Source organism: Dendrobates tinctorius, unplaced genomic scaffold (assembly GCF_039654945.1).
Source record: "Dendrobates tinctorius isolate UK_male_01 unplaced genomic scaffold, ASM3965494v1 ptg000063l, whole genome shotgun sequence".
In the NCBI taxonomy this organism is placed as follows: Eukaryota; Metazoa; Chordata; class Amphibia; order Anura; family Dendrobatidae; genus Dendrobates; species Dendrobates tinctorius.
In genome coordinates this window covers 7,401,575-7,422,977 of record NW_027361731.1, presented here as the reverse complement: position 1 = coordinate 7,422,977, position 21,403 = coordinate 7,401,575, and the positions used below count along the sequence as shown (strand labels likewise).

General features: G+C 45.0%; 2 protein-coding genes across 6 annotated transcripts in view; both read left to right on the top strand.

Moving 5' to 3' along the window:
- LOC141094225 (uncharacterized) overlaps positions 1-11,665 on the top strand; it is an 80,584-nt gene extending 68,919 nt beyond the window's left edge. For 3 of the 4 annotated variants that reach the window (XM_073580029.1, XM_073580030.1, XM_073580027.1), the window contains exon 7: positions 10,084-11,665. In XM_073580029.1, the coding sequence (XP_073436130.1) occupies positions 10,084-11,423 (1,340 nt within the window). In that variant the 3' untranslated portion in view covers positions 11,424-11,665. The remainder of the gene's footprint in view (positions 1-10,083) is intronic. The other variant, XM_073580028.1, reaches the window with a different exon arrangement.
- The window catches only part of LOC141094206 (uncharacterized), a 302,483-nt gene that overhangs the window by 159,478 nt on the left and 121,602 nt on the right, over positions 1-21,403 (top strand). The gene's annotated exons all lie outside the window — the stretch shown is intronic.

The window sequence follows — 21,403 nt, the reverse complement described above, 5'->3', positions numbered from 1 at the left end:
TTCATCCCCTGTGCGGATCCGGATCAGATTGTAGGCTCCCCGCAGATCCAACTTCGTGAAGATCTGGGCCCCCCTCAACTGGTTGAAGAGTTCTGGGATCAGCGGGAGCGGATACTGATTCTTAACGGTGATGTTGTTCAGGCCCCCGGTAATCAATGCATGGTCGCAGTGATCTGTCTTTTTTCCGGACAAAGAAAAAACCTGCACCCGCAGGGGATGAGGATTTCCGAATAAACCCCTTGGCCAGGTTTTTCCTGTATTTATTCCATCATAGCCGTGGTATCTGCTGGGGAGAGAGGATACGCTCTCCCTCTGGGAGGGGTAGCTCCGGGAATCAGGTCGATAGGGCAGTCATAGGACCGATGCGGTGGCAGAGAATCCGCTTCCTTCTTGCTGAAAACATCGGCGTATGCGTGATACGGTGCGGGAAGACCCGGGAGATCGACTGGCCTAGGCAGAGAATGAGGACGAACAAGGGCCCGCAGACAGCGTTCATGACAGGAGTGACCCCAAAGCAAGATCTATCCTGAGCGCCAGTCGACAACTGGCTCATGCAGCCTGAGCCAGGGTAGCCCTAGGAGAACAGCATGGGACAAATGAGGCAGTACGTAAAAGGCTATTCTCTCGAGGTGGAGTGCACCAATTTGAAGGTCAACTTCGGCGGTATCTTTGGTGATGAGCTCGGGTAGAGATTTGCCATCGACGGAGGTGATTGCACGCGGGTTTCTTAAGATGACCACCGGAATCTGGAGTTTGTCAACCTCTTCTTGGCGAATGAAATTACCAGCTGTGCCCGAGTCCACATACGCCTCCACAGGTCTACGCCCCCGACCTGTAATAATCAGAGCTGAAAGGGTAAGTGGTAGAGAGGAATTATGATCACCTAGGAGGTCCTCTCTTACCTGACCTAGGTGGAGGCGTTTCCCGGTTTCTCAGGACAGGTGCGCACAAAGTGGTTGGCTCCACCGCAGTACAGACAGAGTCCATTCGTCATCCTTTCCCTGCACCGCTGCTCGGACAGCCTGATAGGATCTATCTGCATGGGCTCGGGAGCGGAGCTAATAGGAGGTGCGGAATAGGAGCTTGATACAACCTAAAGGGCCTTTTCTCCCTAGCCGACTCTCGTGCGCGTTCCAAAAAATGCAGATCTATACGAGTGGCCAGAGAAATGAGATCTTCCAGGGTGGTGGGAGTGTCTCGCCCGGCAAGCTTGTCCTTGATTTTACTTGAGAGGCCTATCCAGAAGGCACCCACAAGAGCCTCATTATTCCACCCCAGCTCCGAAGACAGTGTCCGAAAGCGGATGGCGTATTGCCCTACCGTAAGAGATCCCTGGTGGAGGTTAAAAAGAGCCTCAGTAGTGGATGCCAAGCGACCAGGTTCGTCAAACACTTTGCGGAATACCTACAGAAAATTCTGGATACTGGAAACTACAGGGTCATCCCTCTCCCACAAAGGGTTCACCCAGGCCAGGGCCTCGCCCTCGAGATGGGATACTATGAACGCCACCTTGGCGCGATCAGTGGGGTACTGCTGGGGTATAAGCTCAAAGTGCAATCTACACTGATTTAGAAAACCCCGACATAACTTAGGATCCCCGCTATACCTGGGAGGCTTTCCCAGACGGGGAGGCGGGGACGAAACTGCATCCCGAGGTAGGGTTGAGGCGGCCGCAGAGGACTGCAGAGCAAGCAGTCGATCATCCACGGACGCCATGTATCCCAGGATATGGGACTGAGCATCGCGCTGCTGCATGAGCTCCTGCTGGAGACTGGCTAAGAGAGGAGCCTGCCCTGGGTCAGAGGTCTGCAGAGCGGAGATCCAGGTGTCCATGGATTTCATGAAGGACATAATCCGGGTCTGATTTTCTCGCAAGAAAAGCAGTTCCTTCTGCGTAGCGGCACCGGCGGGGTCCATGGCCTCGTGATACTGTGACACTCAGGAATAGACTATGTCCGAGAGTGGATCCTCTGGATTGCGGATCTGGAGCCCCTGGGCCGCGCGCACCAGGTGATGACCAACCCCTGTACAGTGATCGTTAGAGGCAAGACCACAGAGGTTAGAAGCGCGACAGTCGGTACCAAGAGGAACGGCTCACAGGACTAGCAAGGTAAGAGGCAGGCAGGTAAAACAGGCGGATAACAAGGGTACCTAACCGAGGAAGTCAGATGAGAATAGCCAGCACTGGCACAGAAGAAGAGAGGAGCAAGCGAGGAAACCCAGAGGGTAATGTGTGTGTGTATATATATATGCTGACGGGAATAAGACGGGAACCAGGAAGGCAGAAGGAGGACCAGGGGAAGCGAAAACCAGAAGGTAGGCAGAGAGACAGTACAGGGAGACCAGGGTCAGACAGGTAGGGCTGCTACAGCAGGGAAACAGAAACAGCATTAGACAGGAGAATGCGGCCAGAACAGTGCGGAGGTTCCACACAATGACCAGGTGTCCTCCTCATAGGGAGGACGCCTGAAGTACCTTAGCACCAGGAAGTATGTCCCCAGCCCTTCCCCTCAGCGATGCCCACTGCCAGAGGAAGAGAGCGGGTGGACGCGCGCCCGCGACCTAAGGCCGGTGCGTGAGACCGCAGCAGGGTGGAAGACAGGGCGGGAGCGTGAGCGGACGGAGGCGCGCAGTTGAGGGAACGCTGCGGCGGGTGCCGCCGCTGAAGGGGCATCGGCGGGCACGGCCGCCGATGTCACACTATGTACCTCCCACTCCCCCAACTCATTATATTTACATGCCCCTTCCGCCCCAATTCATTGTCATGTATTCTCACTCCCACCCTCTATTCATCATCAACAGCTCTACCCCCACATTCAATACATTTACTCCCCCACCCGCAAAATTCATTATTTACTCTCTATCCCCACCTTCTATTCAATTGCTTTCCCTCTTAACACACTCTCAATTCCTCATTTGCAGTCTACCGTCCCCTCCCGCCACTTCATCAGGTGCAGTCCCCCTCCCCCACTTCATCCTGTGCAGTCCCCTTTACCCGATGTCATCCTTTGCAGTTCCTTTTAACGCCTCACTTCATGTGCAGTCCCCCTTTAACCCCACTCCCCACATCATCATGTGCAGTCCCCTTAACCCCATGTCATCCTTTGCAGTTTCTTTTAACCCCCACTTCATGTGCAGTCCTCCTTTAAACTCCTCCACACATCATCATGAGCAGTTTCCCTTTAATCCCCCACATCATCATGTGCAGTCCCCCTTTAACCCCCCTCTGCACATCATTTACAGTCCCCCTTTAACCCCCCACATCATGTGCCGTCCTCTTTACCCCATGTCATCCTTTGCAGTTTCTTTTAACCCCCACTTAATGTGCAGTCCTCCTTTAACCCCCTCCCCACATCATCATGAGCAGTTTCCCTTTAGTCCTCCACATCATGTGCAGACCGCCTTAAACCCCCAACATAATCATGTGCAGTCCCCTTTACCCCATGTCATCCTTTGCAGTTTCTTGTAACCCCCACTTCATGTGCAGTCCTCCTTTAACCCCCTCCCCACATCATCATGAGCAGTCTCCCTTTAATCCCCCACATCATCATGTGCAGTCCTCCTTTAACCCCCTTCCCCACATCATCATGTGCAGTCCCCCTTTACCCCCCTTCCCACATCATCATGTTCACATTGCACCCAGGGTTGGAGCCGCAGGTGGCATCATCCTTTACTTATCTCTGTCCCTGCATCTAGTAAAGGTTTCCTAAACTTTCTGGGAGTGCGGTAGCCGGGAGCAGACTCACCTGAAGCTGGCTGCTGACATTGGCCGGGCTGGCAGGACTCCCTCGCAGCACAGAGATTTGCAGTCTGAGCAGCACAAGTCTCCGCAGCAGCAGGAGCTCCGCTGCCAGCCGCAGCATCCTCTTGATGCGTCCAGCTTTCAGTGCCTGCTCGGCTGCACCCCCGTTCTCCAGGATCAGGGGGCCGGCTGGGTGGAGGAGCCGCCGCCAGCACCACCACCACCGCAGCAGCAGCACTTGGGAGCAACTGTGGGACAGGAGAGGGCAGCGGAGGCCGGCTTTCCAAACTTCTACACAGGCCGTGGTGCGCACTCTCCTGCTTCTCCGCACTGACGAGGGCCGCACTCACGAGCTAACGCTGACTGCCGTGACCCTGGTCAGTGCGTGCACCGAGACAGTACGCGCGCACCAGCGCCTGTGCAGAAGATTTAAAGGGCCCATTTTGAAGCGGAGAGCTGCCGGCCCAGTGGGCATTTGTCCGCCTGGGCAGATTATCAATCCGGGCCTGCTGACTTTTCAGTTTGTATTAAAGCTAATTTCAAGGAGAATTGTGATAAACTACAGGAAAACCATTACACCTGTGCCATGATATTGTAAGGACTGGGACTGCATATCTGTTTTATCTACTCTTGCCCTTACTTCTGATGAATTCTGCCCTTAACCAAAATGGAGTTGCTGGCTTCACGTGGGCCATCTTGTTTCCTGTCTGAGACTCCTTGTTTGCTGTATACATAAGGGAACTCTGCACACTATGCATTGCTTGTGTATCTTGTTCTGTACTTGCTGCCAAGCTGGAAGGACTAGCAACTTGTTTGCCTCTTCTACTCTTCGGGATACCCCGCTTGTTTCTGGATCTACGTACCACAGAAGGACTCTGCTGCTATACCTGCTCTGCACCCACCTCTGCTATGGCCTGCCCTACATTAGGCCCAGGCTCTGGGTCCTGGATTCCGCATTGTTGGACTGGTATTCACACCCTCGGTCTGTACTACTACTTGTGCATACTACTGAGACTGTCTTATTGCCTGCTTTGCATCTGTCAGCTGAAGTGCATATTTCTTCAATAGAGATATACATCTTGAACTGTGATATACCGTGTCTGTCTTAATTTCTGACCAACGTCATCGGGCTCCATAGAACTCTAGTATAAACTTATAACAGAATACACAAGCCCCACAAAATGGAGCTCACTGGGTCAGATACGATGGAGACACGAGTGAAAAAGCTGTGCTCATTTGTCACAGGACTGCACGGGGAGCTGCAAGCAATTAAGACCAAGCTGGGGGCATTAGAGTCCCAAACTAATCACAATGCAAATGTGGGTGATCCTTCTATCCAGGCTATAGCCTCTCGCCTCTCAAATGTGGAGACTACAGCCGCAGCTGCGGTTCCAGACCCCGTTCCAGCTCCAGGTCTGGTTTTTCCCAAACTCCCACCATTCAGGTTTGGTGGAGAAAGAGAGAAATTTCGTGGCTTTCTGAATCAATGTCAGCTGTATTTTTCTGCACATGCGGCTCAGTTCACAACTGAACGGGATAAAGTATTAATCACGATAATGTTGCTGACGAACAAAGCTTTAGCCTGGGCTAACCCTCTGATTGAAACCAATGATGCATGTTTGAATTCTCTGAATGATTTTATTGCTGCTATGTGTCAGATGTTCGATGATCCTAACTGAAATGTCACGGCAGAAGCTGCATTATTAACACTTCGTCAAGGAAAGCGTCCTGTTGTGGAATATGCTATGGAATTTCGGAGGTGGGTGCTGGACATTACATGGTGTGACTCAGCAAAATATGCAGTGTTCAAGAGGGGTTTGTCTGCTACTATTAAAGATGAACTGGCTTGGGGTGAATCACCTACTAACCTAACTGACTTTATAAATCATTGTATCAGGATAGATATTCGTCTCACGGCACGCCGGCAAGAGAGGTGGGCGGAGGCCAACAGTAATAACCCCATATTCCTCCCATCTTCCTCCAGAGAAACCCTAAGCAAGTTGTCTTCTCTGGCAGAGGCTGAACCTATGCAGATTGATGCGGTTCGGAGGAGTACCATCGACGCACGAAAGGAACATCGCTTCCAAGAAAATGTATGCTTCTACTGAGGAAAATCGGGTCACTACATTTCGGTCTGTCCCGGAAAAAAATCGCAAGTCCGCAGCTGCGGTAATCGAATGTGACTTTTCTGATGTATCTTCTATTGGTTCTCAGTTAAATACTTGGAGGAGAGTGATGACAGACGAAACTCCAGACTTCCCTGACTCTAGTTCAGAAACATCGTCACCTGTGGGTGGGGAGGTTTTCTCAATAAGTTCTGCTATGGTGATCTCAGGTGAAGCCAGAAAGGATACAATTTGTACTATTCCCATTGAAATCTGGATGCAATCCTGTTGGATTACCAGTACGGCCATGATTGATTCTGGGGCAAGCGGCAATTGCATGGACATTGCATTTGTTAAAAAACACGGTATACACTCGCAGAAGAGACGCTCACCAGTGTTAATGGAGACTATAGATGGGTCCCTGTTGGTATCCGGGCCGGTAGACTCTCAAACTACCCCTCTGAAGATTCGTATGGGGGAAGGTCATTCTGAAAAACTGTCGTTCTTGCTAATTTCCTCCCCTAAATTTCCTATAATTCTAGCGTTACCATGGTTACAGCGGCAAAACCCCATTATCCATTGGAGGACGAAAGAATTGCAGTTTCCAAGTAAACAGACACCATCTGGAGAATTAACTTCAATCAGACCAGTCTCTCACAATGGGAAGACCGACGCTGTGTCCAGGATTCATTCGCATGACATGACCTCGGCTTCGCCTCCAAGGACCATACTGTCAGAACGAAACTTCGTAAGTGTGCTGCACAATCAAGACTTATTAAAGAGGCTTATGCCACAGATTCACTTCTGATTCAACCACCTACTCAGGTAAATTTAACCTTGAAAAACGGCCTTTGGTTTCAGAGACAACATCTGTATGTCCCGGAAACAATAAAATTAAGGGTATTGAAACTAATGCATAACTCTCAGATCGCCGGTCATAGAGTAATTCAGAAAACTCAAGAAATTGTGTCTCGCTTCTTTTGGTGGCCGACTTTCTGGAAAGACGTTCGACTGTATGTGTTATCATGTGAGGTATGTGCCAGATCAAAAGTTCCTCGCTCCTCACCTACTGTACTATTGCAATCTCTTCCTATTCCATCCCGTCCCAGGGGGTCTATCTCAATGGACTTTATTGTAGAGTTGACAACATCTCAAGGAAAGAACACGATTCAAGTAGTGGTTGACCGATCAACCAAAGCTGCTCATTTAATTCCCTGTACCGGGTTACCGACGGCCAAGCAGACAGCAGACCTTGTTGTACAAAATATTTTTCGATTACATGGAGTCCCGGATGAAGTAATATCTGATCGAGGGGTTCAATTTACTTCAAAATTTTGGCAACATTTTTGTACTGCTCTGGACATCAAGGTAAATTTATCATCTGCTTTCCATCCACAGTCTAACGGCCAAACAGAACAGACCAATCAGATCTTGGAGCAGTATCTGCGTTGCTATGTGTGTCACCTGCAAGATGATTGGGTGAGTGTGCTCCTGTTGGCTGAATTCACCTATAATAACTCAGAGTGCATCCACCAAAATGCCTCCATTCTTTGCTAATATGGGATATCGTCCCAGTATTCTTCCTCGACTAACGATAGACATGTTTGTGCATGCGGTAGCCGACCTCATTTCATCTTTTCAGGGGAATCTGGAAGTTCTGAAGCAGACACTGGCCACAGCACAGGAGAGATACAAAAAGGCAGCAGACAGATTCCGTAAGCCAGTACCCACATACAAGGTAGGAGACATGGTTTGGTTTTCAACTAAGAACTTGAAACTCAAGGTTCCAACATCAAAACTGGGGCAGAAATATGTTGGTCCGTACAAGATCAGCAGCATAGTGAGTTCTGTAGCCTGTCGACTCAAGTTGCCTAGTTCTTTAAAAATGCATCCTGTTTTTCATGTTTCTCTGCTTAAACTGGTAGTGGCAAATCCTTTCTCCGGGCGCACCTCTGCTCCTCCTGGTCCAATTCTCATTGACGGGCAGGAGGAATTCATCGTGGAGAAGATCATTGATTCTCGGATCCATAGGGGATGACTCCAGTATCTGTATCTGGTAAAATGGCAAGGATACTCGTCGGAAGAGAATTCCTGGGAACCTCTGGAGAATATTCACGCTCCTCGTCTGATCAGACAGTTTCACAGAAGATACCCCAATAAACCAGATGTAAGATCGTCCAGAGGACATCTTTAAAAAGGAGAGTAATGTAAGGACTGGGACTGCATATCTGTTTTGTCTACTCTTGCCCTTACTTCTGATGAATTCTGCCCTTAACCAAAATGGAGTTGCTGGCTTCCCGGGGGCCATCTTGTTTCCTGTCTGAGACTCCTTGTTTGCTGTGTACATAAGGGAACTCTGCACATTATGCATTGCTTGTGTATCTTGTACTTTACTTGCTGCCATGCTGGAAGGACTAGCAACCTGCTTGCCTCTTCTACTCTTCGGGATACGCCGCTTGTTTCTGGATCTACATACCACAGAAGGACTCTGCTGCTATACCTGCTCTGCACTACACCTCTGCTACAGTCTGCCCTCCATTAGGCCCGGGCTCTGGGTCCTGGATTCCGCATTGCTGGACTGGTATTCGCACCCTCGGTCTGTACTACTACTTGTGCATACTACTGAGACTGTCTTATTGCCTGCTTTGCATCTGTCAGCTGAAGTGCATATTTCTTCAATAGATATATACATCTTGATCTGTGATATACCGTGTCTGTCTTAATTTCTGACCCACATCATCGGGCTCCATAGAGCTCTAGTATAAGCTTATAACAGATATATCGCTAAGCTGTGTGTGACTGATGGCTGTAATATACATTTATTCACCCCTGCAGGAGATGTGTTGGCATGGCTCGATCTCTGGCTTCATGGATTCACTCCACGTTATAAATTATATTGTTTTTGATCCTAAGATTTTCAGATTGCTGCACAATCTCTCCTGAAATGGGGAGCAATGTTATTTTCTCTAATCTTTTGGTCAGGATTCATAGTAGCTCCAATGGTCGGCCATAAATGAATACTTCTCCGGTTTACTGTTGGAGTTCTCCCCTCATACATACTGTACGTTGTTGTTGAGGATGTAACACATTTCTTTATTCTATGTCTTTTTTTAACCTGTTCTTTCTGTTTGATCGTTTGATTGTGGTGGGATTGTCCGGCCTCACTTATGTGAGAAGGACAGAATACAGAATCAGAAGACACAAGAGTAGTCAGTAAACGGGCCACGGTCACAACAGGAGACAAATACACAAGCCGCGAGCTGAGCACAGAGGACTGAACCAGAGGAGAACAACGCTGTATCTGGCAGATTCCGGCCATATGCTTTGGGCTTTAGTAGGGTGTGGTACTTTCCAATCGGCTGAAGTAGGGAGCAGATTACTCCAGCTGGACAGCAGGAACAGATCCCAGATGAGATTGGACACACCATATGCAGGAGCCCTAATATAACTAAATGACAGAAAACCAGAATAGTCGAAATCCCCATAAAGTGATTCCATTTTATAAATTAATTCACTGAGGGTTATAATCTATAGGAGGAGTGAATATTTTGACTTCACAGTCACTTTCTGGAAATTAACACACAGTGGATGTTGGAGATTGAAAAGATTTTATTACCCAACACATAGTGCCCAGATTGTGCTCCAGAAGACACACACCATAAATTAAGTGGGTTCTTCTCACTATAATATTGCTAAATACAGGGATCCTAAATGTTGTTTGAGCACACTGCAAGACTCAGAAATGAGAGCGGATATTGCAGGATCGGTTAATAGAAACCCTGTTGCTTTTCAACAGCCTTTCAGCCACTAATAGTGTGGGAACCTCTGTTTTTCCATTGACAGATGATGGACCTGAGTGGGGACTTGTTTTTTGTGAGATGAGAATTTGGTATTATTTTCGCCTACATAACATTGATTGGTTTCTTTTTATTTGATAATTGGGAGGCAGAATGAACAAACAGTTGAACTCAGACTCAAATAGGCTTTATTGTCAGGACCAAAATACATTTAGTGTTGCCAAAGCAAGGAAAGCAAATGTGACAGGGGAGTGGATCGGGATCACCACACACTACTGGTTCATCCAGCAAGGTTTTCTATTAGACTGTGAACTGTCTTTGTCTTGGTAAATAAAGTTTTTTACACAGCTTCCCATTTTTATGAACAGTTTAAGTAGAAATATTCAAAAATATAAAACTCAAGGATATTTTATTAAAAAATAATTGTTTTTTATCTTAGCAGATGACTGTACCAGGAGATCAGAGGGGCAGCTGACATCTTCAGTTTTTAAATGTGATGATCTTGAGATCCTACAAGATACAACTGGAGTGATTGCTGTTACTCCAGATATATCATCATCCATTCACAGCAAAGATCTAGCATCTGATCCTATAGAACAGGTCCTATCTTCCGATTCATTACCAACTACTAAGGAAAATCAAAGTCACAAAAGAGGCATTAAAAAACAATCTGCTCCTAAAGCAAAGAAGTCATTTTCATGTTCAGAATGTGGAAAATGTTTTAAATGTAAATGGGATCTTGTTGCACACCAAACAACTCACACAGGAGAGAAGCCTTTTTCCTGTTCAGAATGTGGGAAATGTTTTAGCACTCAATCAAATTGTGTTAAGCACCAGATAGCTCACACAGGGGAGAAGCCTTTTTCATGTTCAGAATGTGAGAAATGTTTTAACCAGAAAGCACATCTTGTTACTCACCAGAGAGCTCACACAGGGGAGAAGCCTTTTTCATGTTCAGAATGTGAGAAATGTTTTAACCAGAAGGCAAATCTTGTTATTCACCAGAGAACTCACACAGGAGAGAAGCCTTTTTCATGTTCAGAATGTGGGAAATATTTTAGCAATCAATCAGATTGTGTTAAGCACCAGAGAGCTCACACAGGGGAGAAGCCTTTTTCATGTTCAGAATGTGAGAAATGTTTTAACCAGAAAGCACATCTTGTTAGTCACCAGAGAGCTCACACAGGGGAGAAGCCTTTTTCATGTTCAGAATGTGAGAAATGTTTTAACCAGAAAGCACATCTTGTTAATCACCAGAGAACTCACACAGGAGAGAAGCCTTTTTCATGTTCAGAATGTGGGAAATATTTTAGCAATCAATCGGATTGTGTTAAGCACCAGAGAGCTCACACAGGGGAGAAACTTTTTTCATGTTCAGAATGTGAGAAATGTTTTAACCAGAAAGCACATCTTGTTATTCACCAGAGAGCTCATACAGGGGAGAAGCCTTTTTCCTGTTCAGAATGTGGGAAATATTTTAACAGGAAATCAGGGCTTGTTATTCACCAGAGAACTCACACAGGGGAGAAGCCTTTTTCATGTTCAGAATGTGAGAAATGTTTTAGCCTGAAATCAGAGCTTGTTATTCACCAGAGAACTCACACAGGGGAGAAGCCTTTTTCATGTTCAGAATGTGAGAAATGTTTTAGCCAGAAATCAGAGCTTGTTAGTCACCAGAGAGCTCACACAGGGGAGAAGCCTTTTTCATGTTCAGAATGTCATAAATGTTTTAAGCGGAAATCAGCGCTTGTTACTCACCAGAAAACTCACACAGGGTAGATGCCTTTTTCATGTTCAGAATGTGGGAAATGTTTTAGCAATAAATCAAATTGTGTTAAGCACCAGAGAGCTCACACAGGGGAGAAGCCTTTTTCCTGTTCAGAATGTGGGAAATGTTTTACCTGGAAAGTGCGTCTTGTTAAACATCAGAGCAGTCACACAGAGGAGAAGCCTTTTTCATTTTCTTAATGTGGGAAAAATTTTACTTGGAAATCAACTGTTAATAAACATCAGAGAAGTCACACAGGGGAGAAGCCTTTTTTATGTTCATTATGATGTAATAGTTTTAACCAAGATTGGATCTTCTTAAATGGGCTGTCTCTTGTCATTCCTCATGTTTGCTGACAAAAGGATAAAATTAAACTTCATTAATTTCAAATGTAAAACTATACCCATAATTCATCCCCTGAAAGTTAGTCAGAAGGCGACTAATAGAAAAAACATATACCCCACATTTCAGTTTGTAGGGTGAGGTGACGTATACACACTCACTCTCCAAGCCTCTTATTTCTACAGGTTGTCCTCACCAAAGGCGACTCATCAGGAGACTATTTAATATTGATCTATATTCAAGTGAGACTAGACAACAGGAAAAAAAACCTAAAATCACGTATCATGTTATCTGAAACAGTCATAAAACTAGACATATATTGGCAGAATCCAGACTAAAAACTATATACTTCGTAAGTATATAAGCCACTCCAATGGTGATCAGTCAGGAATAGAAAGTATGTGAAAATACAGTATAATTATGTTTTTTCTCCTATAGGGACTGCTCTAGTTTGGTATTGTAACAGCTGTCAATTAGTGCAGACAAATTGTCCTAGACTAAACCCAGTTTTCAGACCACCCAATATCTACCACTCAGGGAAAACTTACCTGCTCCAAAGATCATTAGCAGCTTGTAACTAATGGCCATGCTGCGGTCTGTCAGGGAATGAGTGCAATATCGTTATAAAGGCTAGGGATATGTGCAACCATAATGTCTGGGAGATCTGTGCCATTATTTAGTGTGAATATGGAAATTATATCTGGAGCACTTAAGTGTTCCCTGAGTGGTATATACTGTAATTTCACATACTATCTATTCCTCACACTGGAGTGGCTTATAAACTTACGAAGTATATAGTGTGAAGTCTGGGGTCTGCCAGTATGTGGCTCGTTTTCTGACTGCTTCGGATACCATGATACAGGATTTTAGGGTTTTCTTCGTCTTTGGTGAGGATGACAAAACCCATAGAAATGAGAGGCTTGGAGAGCGAGTGTGCATACGTCACCTCACCCTATATACTGAGATGTGGGGTATAGGTTTTCTATTAGTCACCTTCTGACTAACCTTCAGGGGGTGAATTATGGGTATAGTTTTACATTTGGAATTAATAAAGTTTAGTTTTATCCTCTTGTCAGTGAATTTTCTAATCAGAGGATAAATATATATAAATATATGACTATTGATGGACCCATATGTGTCTGTATATCTTGTTTGCATTTCTCTTTAACCCCTTCACCCCCAAGGGTGGTTTGCACATTCATGACCGGGCCAATTTTTACAATTCTGACCACTGTACCTTTATGAGGTCATAACTCTGGAACGCTTCCATGGATCCCGGTGATTCTGACATCGTTTTCTCGTGACATATTGTACTTCATGTTAGTGGTAAAATTTCATTCAAATAACTTGCGTTTATTTGTGAGAAAAACGGAAATTTGGCGAAAATTTTGAAAATTTCGCAATTTTCTTTGAATTTTTATGCCCTTAAATCACAGAGATATGGCACCCAAAAAACTTGATAACTAACATTTCCCACATGTTTACTTTACATCAGCACAGTTTTGGAACCAACATTTTTTTTGTTAGGAAGTTATAAGAGTTAAAAGTTGACCAGCGATTTCTCATTTTTACAACACCATTTTATTTTTACGGACCACATCACATTTGAAGCCACTTTGAGTGGTCTATATGATAGAAAATACCCAAAAGTGACACCATTCTAAAAACTGCACCCCTTAGGCCTCTTTCACACATCAGTTTTTTGCCTTCAGGCGCGATCCGGCTTTTTTTGGAAAAAACGGATCCGTCAAAATGCAATGCCGGATCCGGTTTTTCCCCATTGACTTGCATTAGCGCCGGATCGTGCCGGATGGCATTGCGTTTCATCCGTTTTTTGCCGGATCCGGCAACTTTGTCTCATTCCGGCGTCTTGAAAAAACGTCTACTGTAACGTTTTTTGTCTCCGGCGAAAAAGCCGGAAGCGCCGGATCCGGCGCTTCCAGCTTTTTGCTACAATGAAAGTCTATGGGCGCCGGAATGCGCCGGATCCAGAAAAAGACGGATCCAGCAACCGGATCCGGTTTTTTTAAGTCTGCGCATGCTCAGATCCAATTGGCCAGCCGCCAGGAACAGAGACGGATCCAGCAAAAAAACGGATCCGTTTCTACAGTTCTCCAAAATTTATGCCGGATCCGTTTTTTCTAAAAAAAGCCGGATCATGCCTGACGGCAAAAAACTGATGTGTGAAAGTAGCCTTAAGGTGTTCAAAACCACTTTCAAGAAGTTTATTAACCCTTTAGGTGCGTCACAGGAATTTTTTTGAATATTTAAAAAAAAATGAACATCTAACTTTTTTTCACAAAAAAAATACTTCAGGTTCAATTTTTTTTATTTTACCAAGGATAACAGGAGAAATTGGACTGCAAAAGTTATTGTGCAATTTGTCCTGAGTATGCTGACACCTGATATGTGGGGGGGGAACGACTTTCGGCGCATGGCAGAGCTCAGAATGGAAGGAGCGCCGTTTGACTTTTTCAATGCAAAATTGTCTGGAATTCAGATCGGACGCCATGTCACGTTTGGAGAGTCCCTGATGTACCTTAAAAGTGGAAACCCCCTACAAGTGACCCCATTTTGGAAACTAGACCCCCAAAGGAACTTATCTAGATATGTGGTGAGAACTTTAACCCACAAGGGCTTTACAGAAGTTTATAACGTACAGCGGTACAATTAAAAAATCCTATTTTTTCCACAAAAATGATCGTTTCACCAGTCAATTCTTATTTTTCCAAGGGTAACAGGACCCTAAAAGTTATTGTGCAATTTGTCCGGAGTACGCTGATACCCCACATGTGGGGGTAAACCACTATTTGGGCGCATGGCAGAGCTCGGAAGGGAAGCAGCGCCATTTGATGTTTTTGGCTGGAATTGAGATCGGACACCATGTCGCGATTGGAAAACCCCTGATGTACCTAAACAGTGGAAACCCCCCACAAATGACCCCATTTTGAAAACTAGACCCCCTAAGGAACTTATCTAGATGTGAGGTGAGCACTTTGAACCCCCAAGGGCTTCACAGAAGTTTATAATGCCCGGGCATGAAAATAAAAAAATCGTATTTTTTCCACAAACATGATCAATTAGTCCCCAATTTTTTCATTTTCCCAAGGGTAACAGGAGAAATTGGACCCCAAAAGTTGTTGTCCAATTTGTCCTGAGTATGCTGACGCCCCATATGTGGGAGAAAACTACTGTATGGACACACGTCAGGGCTCGGAAGGGAAGTAGTGACGTTTTGGAATGCAGACTTTGATGGAATGGTCTGCGGGTGTCATGTTGCCTTTGGAGAGCCCCTAATGTACCTAAACAGTGGAAACCCCCCACAAATGACCCCATTTTGAAAACTAGACCCCCTAAGGAACTTATCTAGATGTGAGGTGAGCACTTTGAACCCCCAAGGGCTTCACAGAAGTTTATAATGCTCGGGCATGAAAATAAAAAAATCGTATTTTTTCCACAAACATGATCAATTAGTCCCCAATTTTTTTATTTTCCCAAGGGTAACAGGAGAAATTGAACCCCAAAAGTTGTTGTCCAATTTGTCCTGAGTACGCTGACGCCCCATATGTGGGAGAAAACTACTGTATGGACACACGCCGGGGCTCGGAAGGGAAGCAGTGACGTTTTGGAATGCAGACTTTGATGGAATGGTCTGCGGGTGTCATGTGCGTTTGGAGAGCCCCTGATGTACCTAAACTATTGAAACTCCCCACAAGTGACCCCATTTTGGACACTAGACCCCCTACGGAACTTATCTAGATGTGTGGTGAGCACTTTGAACCCCCAAGTGCTTCACAGAATTTTATAACGCTCGGACGTGAAAATAAAAAAATCATTTTTTTCCACAAAAATTATATTTTTGCCCCCAATTTTTTATTTTCCTAAGGGTAACAGGAGAAATTGGACCCCAAAAATTGTTTTGCAATTTGTCCTGAGTAGGCTGATACCCTACATGTGGGGGTAAAACACTGTTTGGGCGCATGTCAGAGCTTGGAAGGGAAGGAGCACCATTTGACTTTTTCGACTCAGAATTGGCTGGAATTGAAATCAGACGCCATGTTGCATTTGGAGAGCCCCTGATGTGCCCAAACAGTTGAAATCCCCAACTCCAACCCGAACCCCAACACACCCCTAACCCTAATCTCAGCCCTAACCCTAGCCCTAACCCTACCCTAACCCTAGCCCTAACCCTAATCTCTGCCCTAACCCTAGCCCTAACCCTTCCCTAACCGTAATGGAAAAATGGAAATAAATACATTTTTTTTATTTTATTATTTTTCCCTAACTAAGGGGGTGATAACGGGGGGGTTTGATTTACTATTTATGGCGGTTTTTATGTTTGGCGGCTGTCGCATGCTAAAAGACGCTTTTTATTGTAAAAAGTTTTTGCATCACCACATATTGAGAGCTATAATTTTTCCGTATTTTGACCCACTGAGTCATGTGAGGTCTTATTTTTTGCGGGACGAGTTGATGTTTTTATTGGTACCATTTTCGGGCAAGTGACATTTTTTGATCGCTTTTTATTCCGATTTTTGGGACGCAGAATGAACAAAAACCAGCTTTTCATGAATTTCTTTTGGGGGGGTGCGTTTACACCGTTCCGCGTGCGGTAAAATTGATAAAGCGGTTTTATTCTTCGGGTCAGTACGGTTACAGCGATACCTCATTTAGGTCGTTTTTTATGTTTTGTCGGTTTTATGCAATTTAAACTATTTTATATAAAAAATAATTATTTTTGCATCGCTTTATTCTGCGAGCTATAACTTTTTTATTTTTTCGCTGACGATACTGTGTGGCAGCTCGTTTTTTGCGGGACAAGATGACGTTTTCAGCGTTACCATGGATATTTATATGCGTCTTTTTGATCGCGCGTTATTACACTTTTTGTTTGGCGGTATGATAATAAATCATTATTTTTTGCTTCGTTTTTTATTTTTATTTTTTAAGGGGTTCGCTAAAGGGGTTAACTAATGGGACAGTTTTATAGGGCGGGTCGTTACGGACGCGGCGATACCTAATATGTGTACTTTTATTGTTTTTTTTTTTATTTTCAAAAAATGGATTTATTTGCAGGAATATTTTTTTTTTTTTGTAATTTATTTGGCGATTCTTTTAAAATTATTTTAACACTTTTTTTTATTTTTTTTGTACTTTATTAAATAGTCCCAGGTGGGACATCTCTGTTCTGTGACAGATCGCTGATCTGTCACATCACAGATCACTGTGACAGATCAGCAATCTGTCACAGGCAGTGCACAATGCTTCCTCATGCCTGCGCTTTGCAGGCACTGAGGATGCCAGCTTCCTGCAGGCCCCCGAAGGCTCCCGTCGCCATCTTGCGTCGCCTGCAGGAAAGGAGCCCCCCGCAGCAGAGCTGCACATTGCGCTGCCGTGGGGGGCTCAGGGAAGCATGGAGGGAGCCCCCTCCCTGACGATGCTTCCCTTTAACCCCCGGTACACCGCGATCATGTTTGATCGCGGTGTGCAAGGGGTAAAACGTGTCGGGGGTGGTCCGTGACCGCCCCTGACACATTGTGCCGGGTGTCAGCTGTGATAATCAGCTGACACCCGGCCGCGATCAGCGGTGCTCACCACGTGGGCACCGCTGATCGCGGTAGACGTACTATCCCGTCCATGGGCATAGGGGCCCAGGTCCCATGGACGGGATAGTACGTCTGATGTCAGGAAGGGGTTAATATGTCTATGATATCCTTGATGTGTAATTATGACTGCATTTTGGATGGAGCCTTTCGCACTCTTTGGGTGCACTATTGAGATACACATAAATATACACACATTTGTGTGTTTTCCTTCGGTGCCTGTATCTGCAGGCAGAGTGTTTTGATGTGGCTACACTTGGAATGTGTGGTTATTTTTCTGTCTATTATATACCATACAATATACATGTCCATGTAATACTAATGTGATGTCTATACAGCTTAGTATTGTATGGGAAATCGCTATATGTTGCTATATGTCCAGATATGGGTGCAGAACAGGATTCTTTAGATAGAATTCATCTGATTCAATCATGTTGCTGAATACATGCCAGTCATAATAATTGTATAAGTATTCCCCTTTATAACCCGTGTGACCATCCCATAGTTTCAGGATGTGGCTCCATGATATAACTATGCCAGATGTATAAACTATTTAACGATCTAATTATATACGGTGACCGGTTTTTGTAGGTATCCCTTCTTTCAATGACTGGTGATTCAGACACCACTGGTGGTGTCCGTAGACTTGTACGCATGCGCGTTATGCTCCGGGGTGCCGCGCGGCTTCCGGTGTCTCTCTGCGGCTGGTTGCCATGGTGTCATGGACACCATCCTTCCTGCTGCTAGATGCTAGCGCTGCCCGGCATTCCTGGTTGTCATGACTGCGAATGTGTCACTTCCGGTCCGCGCCTTCCATCTTCCGGGCCGACCCCTTTTTAAAGATCCCGGTTTTCACTTTATACACGACCCCTGACGAAGGACGAGCATCCGAAACGTGCGTCGGGGTAGACGCGCAGACCCCTGTAACCTTCACCGTGCTGCTCACTTGAGGCAACACTTTATAACAACGCATGGTGATTATGTCATAATATTTGACACTTGTCATTTTTTTACATAGGCTTGTAGGCATCATGGTCCTGTCTGGCAGCTAATGGTTTAATATGATGTCCATTATGTGGTTGTCTTTAACCCCTTTGTTGATGTATTTGTGGCTTGGCCACTAGTTAATTATGGACTTACATTAATATGCATGGTACCGTGACCCTACTGTTACACCATCTCATGTCCCACGCTTAGGTTTTTCGGGGTTTTAGCGTTTTCTCCCATGAGCTGCACGGGTTGTCCGTGCCTGCACTTTCATTTGTCACTGTCTTTGTCTTTACCTGCATAATATTTCATAAAGATTTAAACTATTTTATGGTTGGATCTGTAGCCATGCATTTGTGGTTTTTTCCACCCCCTTTGTTGATGGTCTTGTACCTTGTATGGACTCAATGGACTGTCATCTTCCTACGCTTGTCCTTACCTCCTCTCTGTGTGCGTGCAACAGGTGGGGTAGCGACTGTGGCAGCTCTGAAGTCATGGCTCCTCTTATCCTGACGAGTCCGCGGAAGGGTGAGACTCTGTAACGTGCCCCATCTTGGGTATTTTGCTGGGATTGTTCTATGTGTTATCTGCCTGTTTTCTGGTTCAATAAAGCATTGCCACACTGTGTTACCCTCACCCTGTGTTGTCTGAGTAGTGTTTTGCACACGTTATAAGGAGAGCGTGAGTTCGGCGGGACGATCCCTGGTCCATGCAGTTTAGGCTAGCGGACCGGGGCGCTCGCTGACCCCCCCATGTCTCCACAGGCATGCATCAATAGTCTCCATGGGAGACTAGTAGCTGCCATAGCCCGATCGGCTCTGCTACATAGAGGTGATGATCAGATCGCCTGTATGTAGCAGAGTTGCTCATTTGGTTTGAGCGCCAACCACCGGGCAGCGCTCATAGGATCCGGCAGTGACAACCATACAGGTCATGCCAACCCATTGATGACCCAGATCGCGTGACAGGGTCACCGATGGGTGCGATTTCCTGTCCATCATGTGCTGGAAATGATGTGGGCTCAGCGTTGGAGCCCACATCAAAGGGAGGGGGTCCAACATCAGTGTACATTTACACCTGATGTCGGAAAGGGGTTAAAGGGGATTGTTTTTACAGAGACAGAAGTAGTAATCAATTATGTATACATACAAATAATTACAAAAATACACAGCTTATAATGTGAAATAGTATATAGTTAAGACAAGAAAATTTAATGTGTGTAAACCATGTGTAGATATAAAAATTCAGGCAAATGTAGCTCCATCTAGTGGTGCAAAAGTGCCATCATAGAATCGTAGAGTTGGAAGGGACCTCCTGGGCCATCTGGCCCAACCCCCTGCTCAAAGCAGGATTCGCTAAATCATCCCAGTCAGATGTCTGTCCAGCCTCTGTTTGAAGACTTTCATTGAAGGAGAACTCACCACTTCTCATGGCAGCCTGTTCCACTCATTGATCACTCTGTCAAAAAGTTTTTTCTAATATCTGTGTCTCCTCCCATTCAGTTTCATCCCATTGCTTCTAGTCTTTCCTTGTGCAAATGAGAATAAACATGATCCTTCTACAATGTGACAGCCCTTTAGATATTTGTAGACAGCTATTAAGTCTTCTCTCAGTTTTCTCTTTTGCAAGCTAAACATTCCAAAATCCTGCAACCTTTCCTCATAAGACAGGGTTTGCAGACCGGTCACCATTCTGGTCGCTCTTTTCTGAACTTGCTCCAGTTTGTTGATGTCTTTTTTAAAATGTGGTGCCCAAAACTGGACACAATATTCCAGATGAGGTCTGACCAAAGAGGAGTAGAGGGCAATAATGACCATGTGATCTAGACTGTATGCTTCTGTTAATACATCCTAGAATTGCATTTGCCTTTTTTGCTGCTGCATCACACTGTTGACTCATATTCAGTCTGTGATCTATTAGTATACCCAAGTCTTTTTCACATGTGCTGTTGCTTAACCCTATTCCTCCCATTCTGTATATGCTTTTTTCATTTTTATTGCCCAGATGTAGTGCTTTGCATTTTTCCCTGTTAAAAACCATTCTGTTAGTTGCTGCCCACTGCTCCAGTTTATTTATATCTTTTTGAATCCTCTCTCTCTTTTCCAGTATTAGCGATACCTCCTAGCTTTGTGTCATCAGCAAATTTAATCAGTTTACCCTCAATTCCTTCATCTAAATCATTGATAAAGATGTTGAACAATACAGGGCCCAGGACAGAGCCCTGTGGTACCCCACTTGAGACATTCTTCCAACTGGATGTGCAGCCATTTACGACCACTCTTTGGGTCCGATCACTAAGCCAGTTATGATTTCACCTAACAGTTGCCTTGTCCATTCCATACTTAGTCATTTTTTCAATAAGGATTGTATGAGATACTTTGTCAAATGATTTGCTGAAGTCAAGATATACTATATCCACAGCATTTCCTTGATCCACCCAATCAGTGATTCCATCATGGAAGGAAATTAAGTTAGTCTGACATGACTTGTTAGTTACAAACCCATGCTGAATCTGTTTAATCACTTCATTCTTATCCAGGTACTGACATACATGTTGTTTAATAATTTGTTCAAAGATCTTTCCTGGTATAGAAGTCAGACTCACCGGCGTATAGTTGCCTGGGTCCACCTTCTTCCCCTTTTTGAAGATAGGAACAACATTTGCTCTTCTCCAGTCTTCTGGCACTTCTGTTCTCCAAGAATTTTGAAGATTATGGAGAGGGGTTCAAAAATTTCTTCTGCTATCTCCTTCAGCACTCTGGGGTGTAATTGATCTGGACCTGGAGACTTGAATTCATTTAGGTTAGCTAAGTGTTTCCTCACTATCTTTCTGTTTATAGATATCCTGGATTCTTCTATTCCATTAATAGGACAGTGAAGAACAGTTGATGTTACATTTCCTTTCTGAGAGAAAACAGATGCAAAATTGGAATTTAAAAGTTCGGCCTTCTCAACATCCTGTCTTGCCATTTCATCATTTTCATCCTGCAAAAATCCTATAGCATCTTTGACTTTTCTTTTACTTTTGACATATCCCCAAAATCCTTTATTATTGCTTT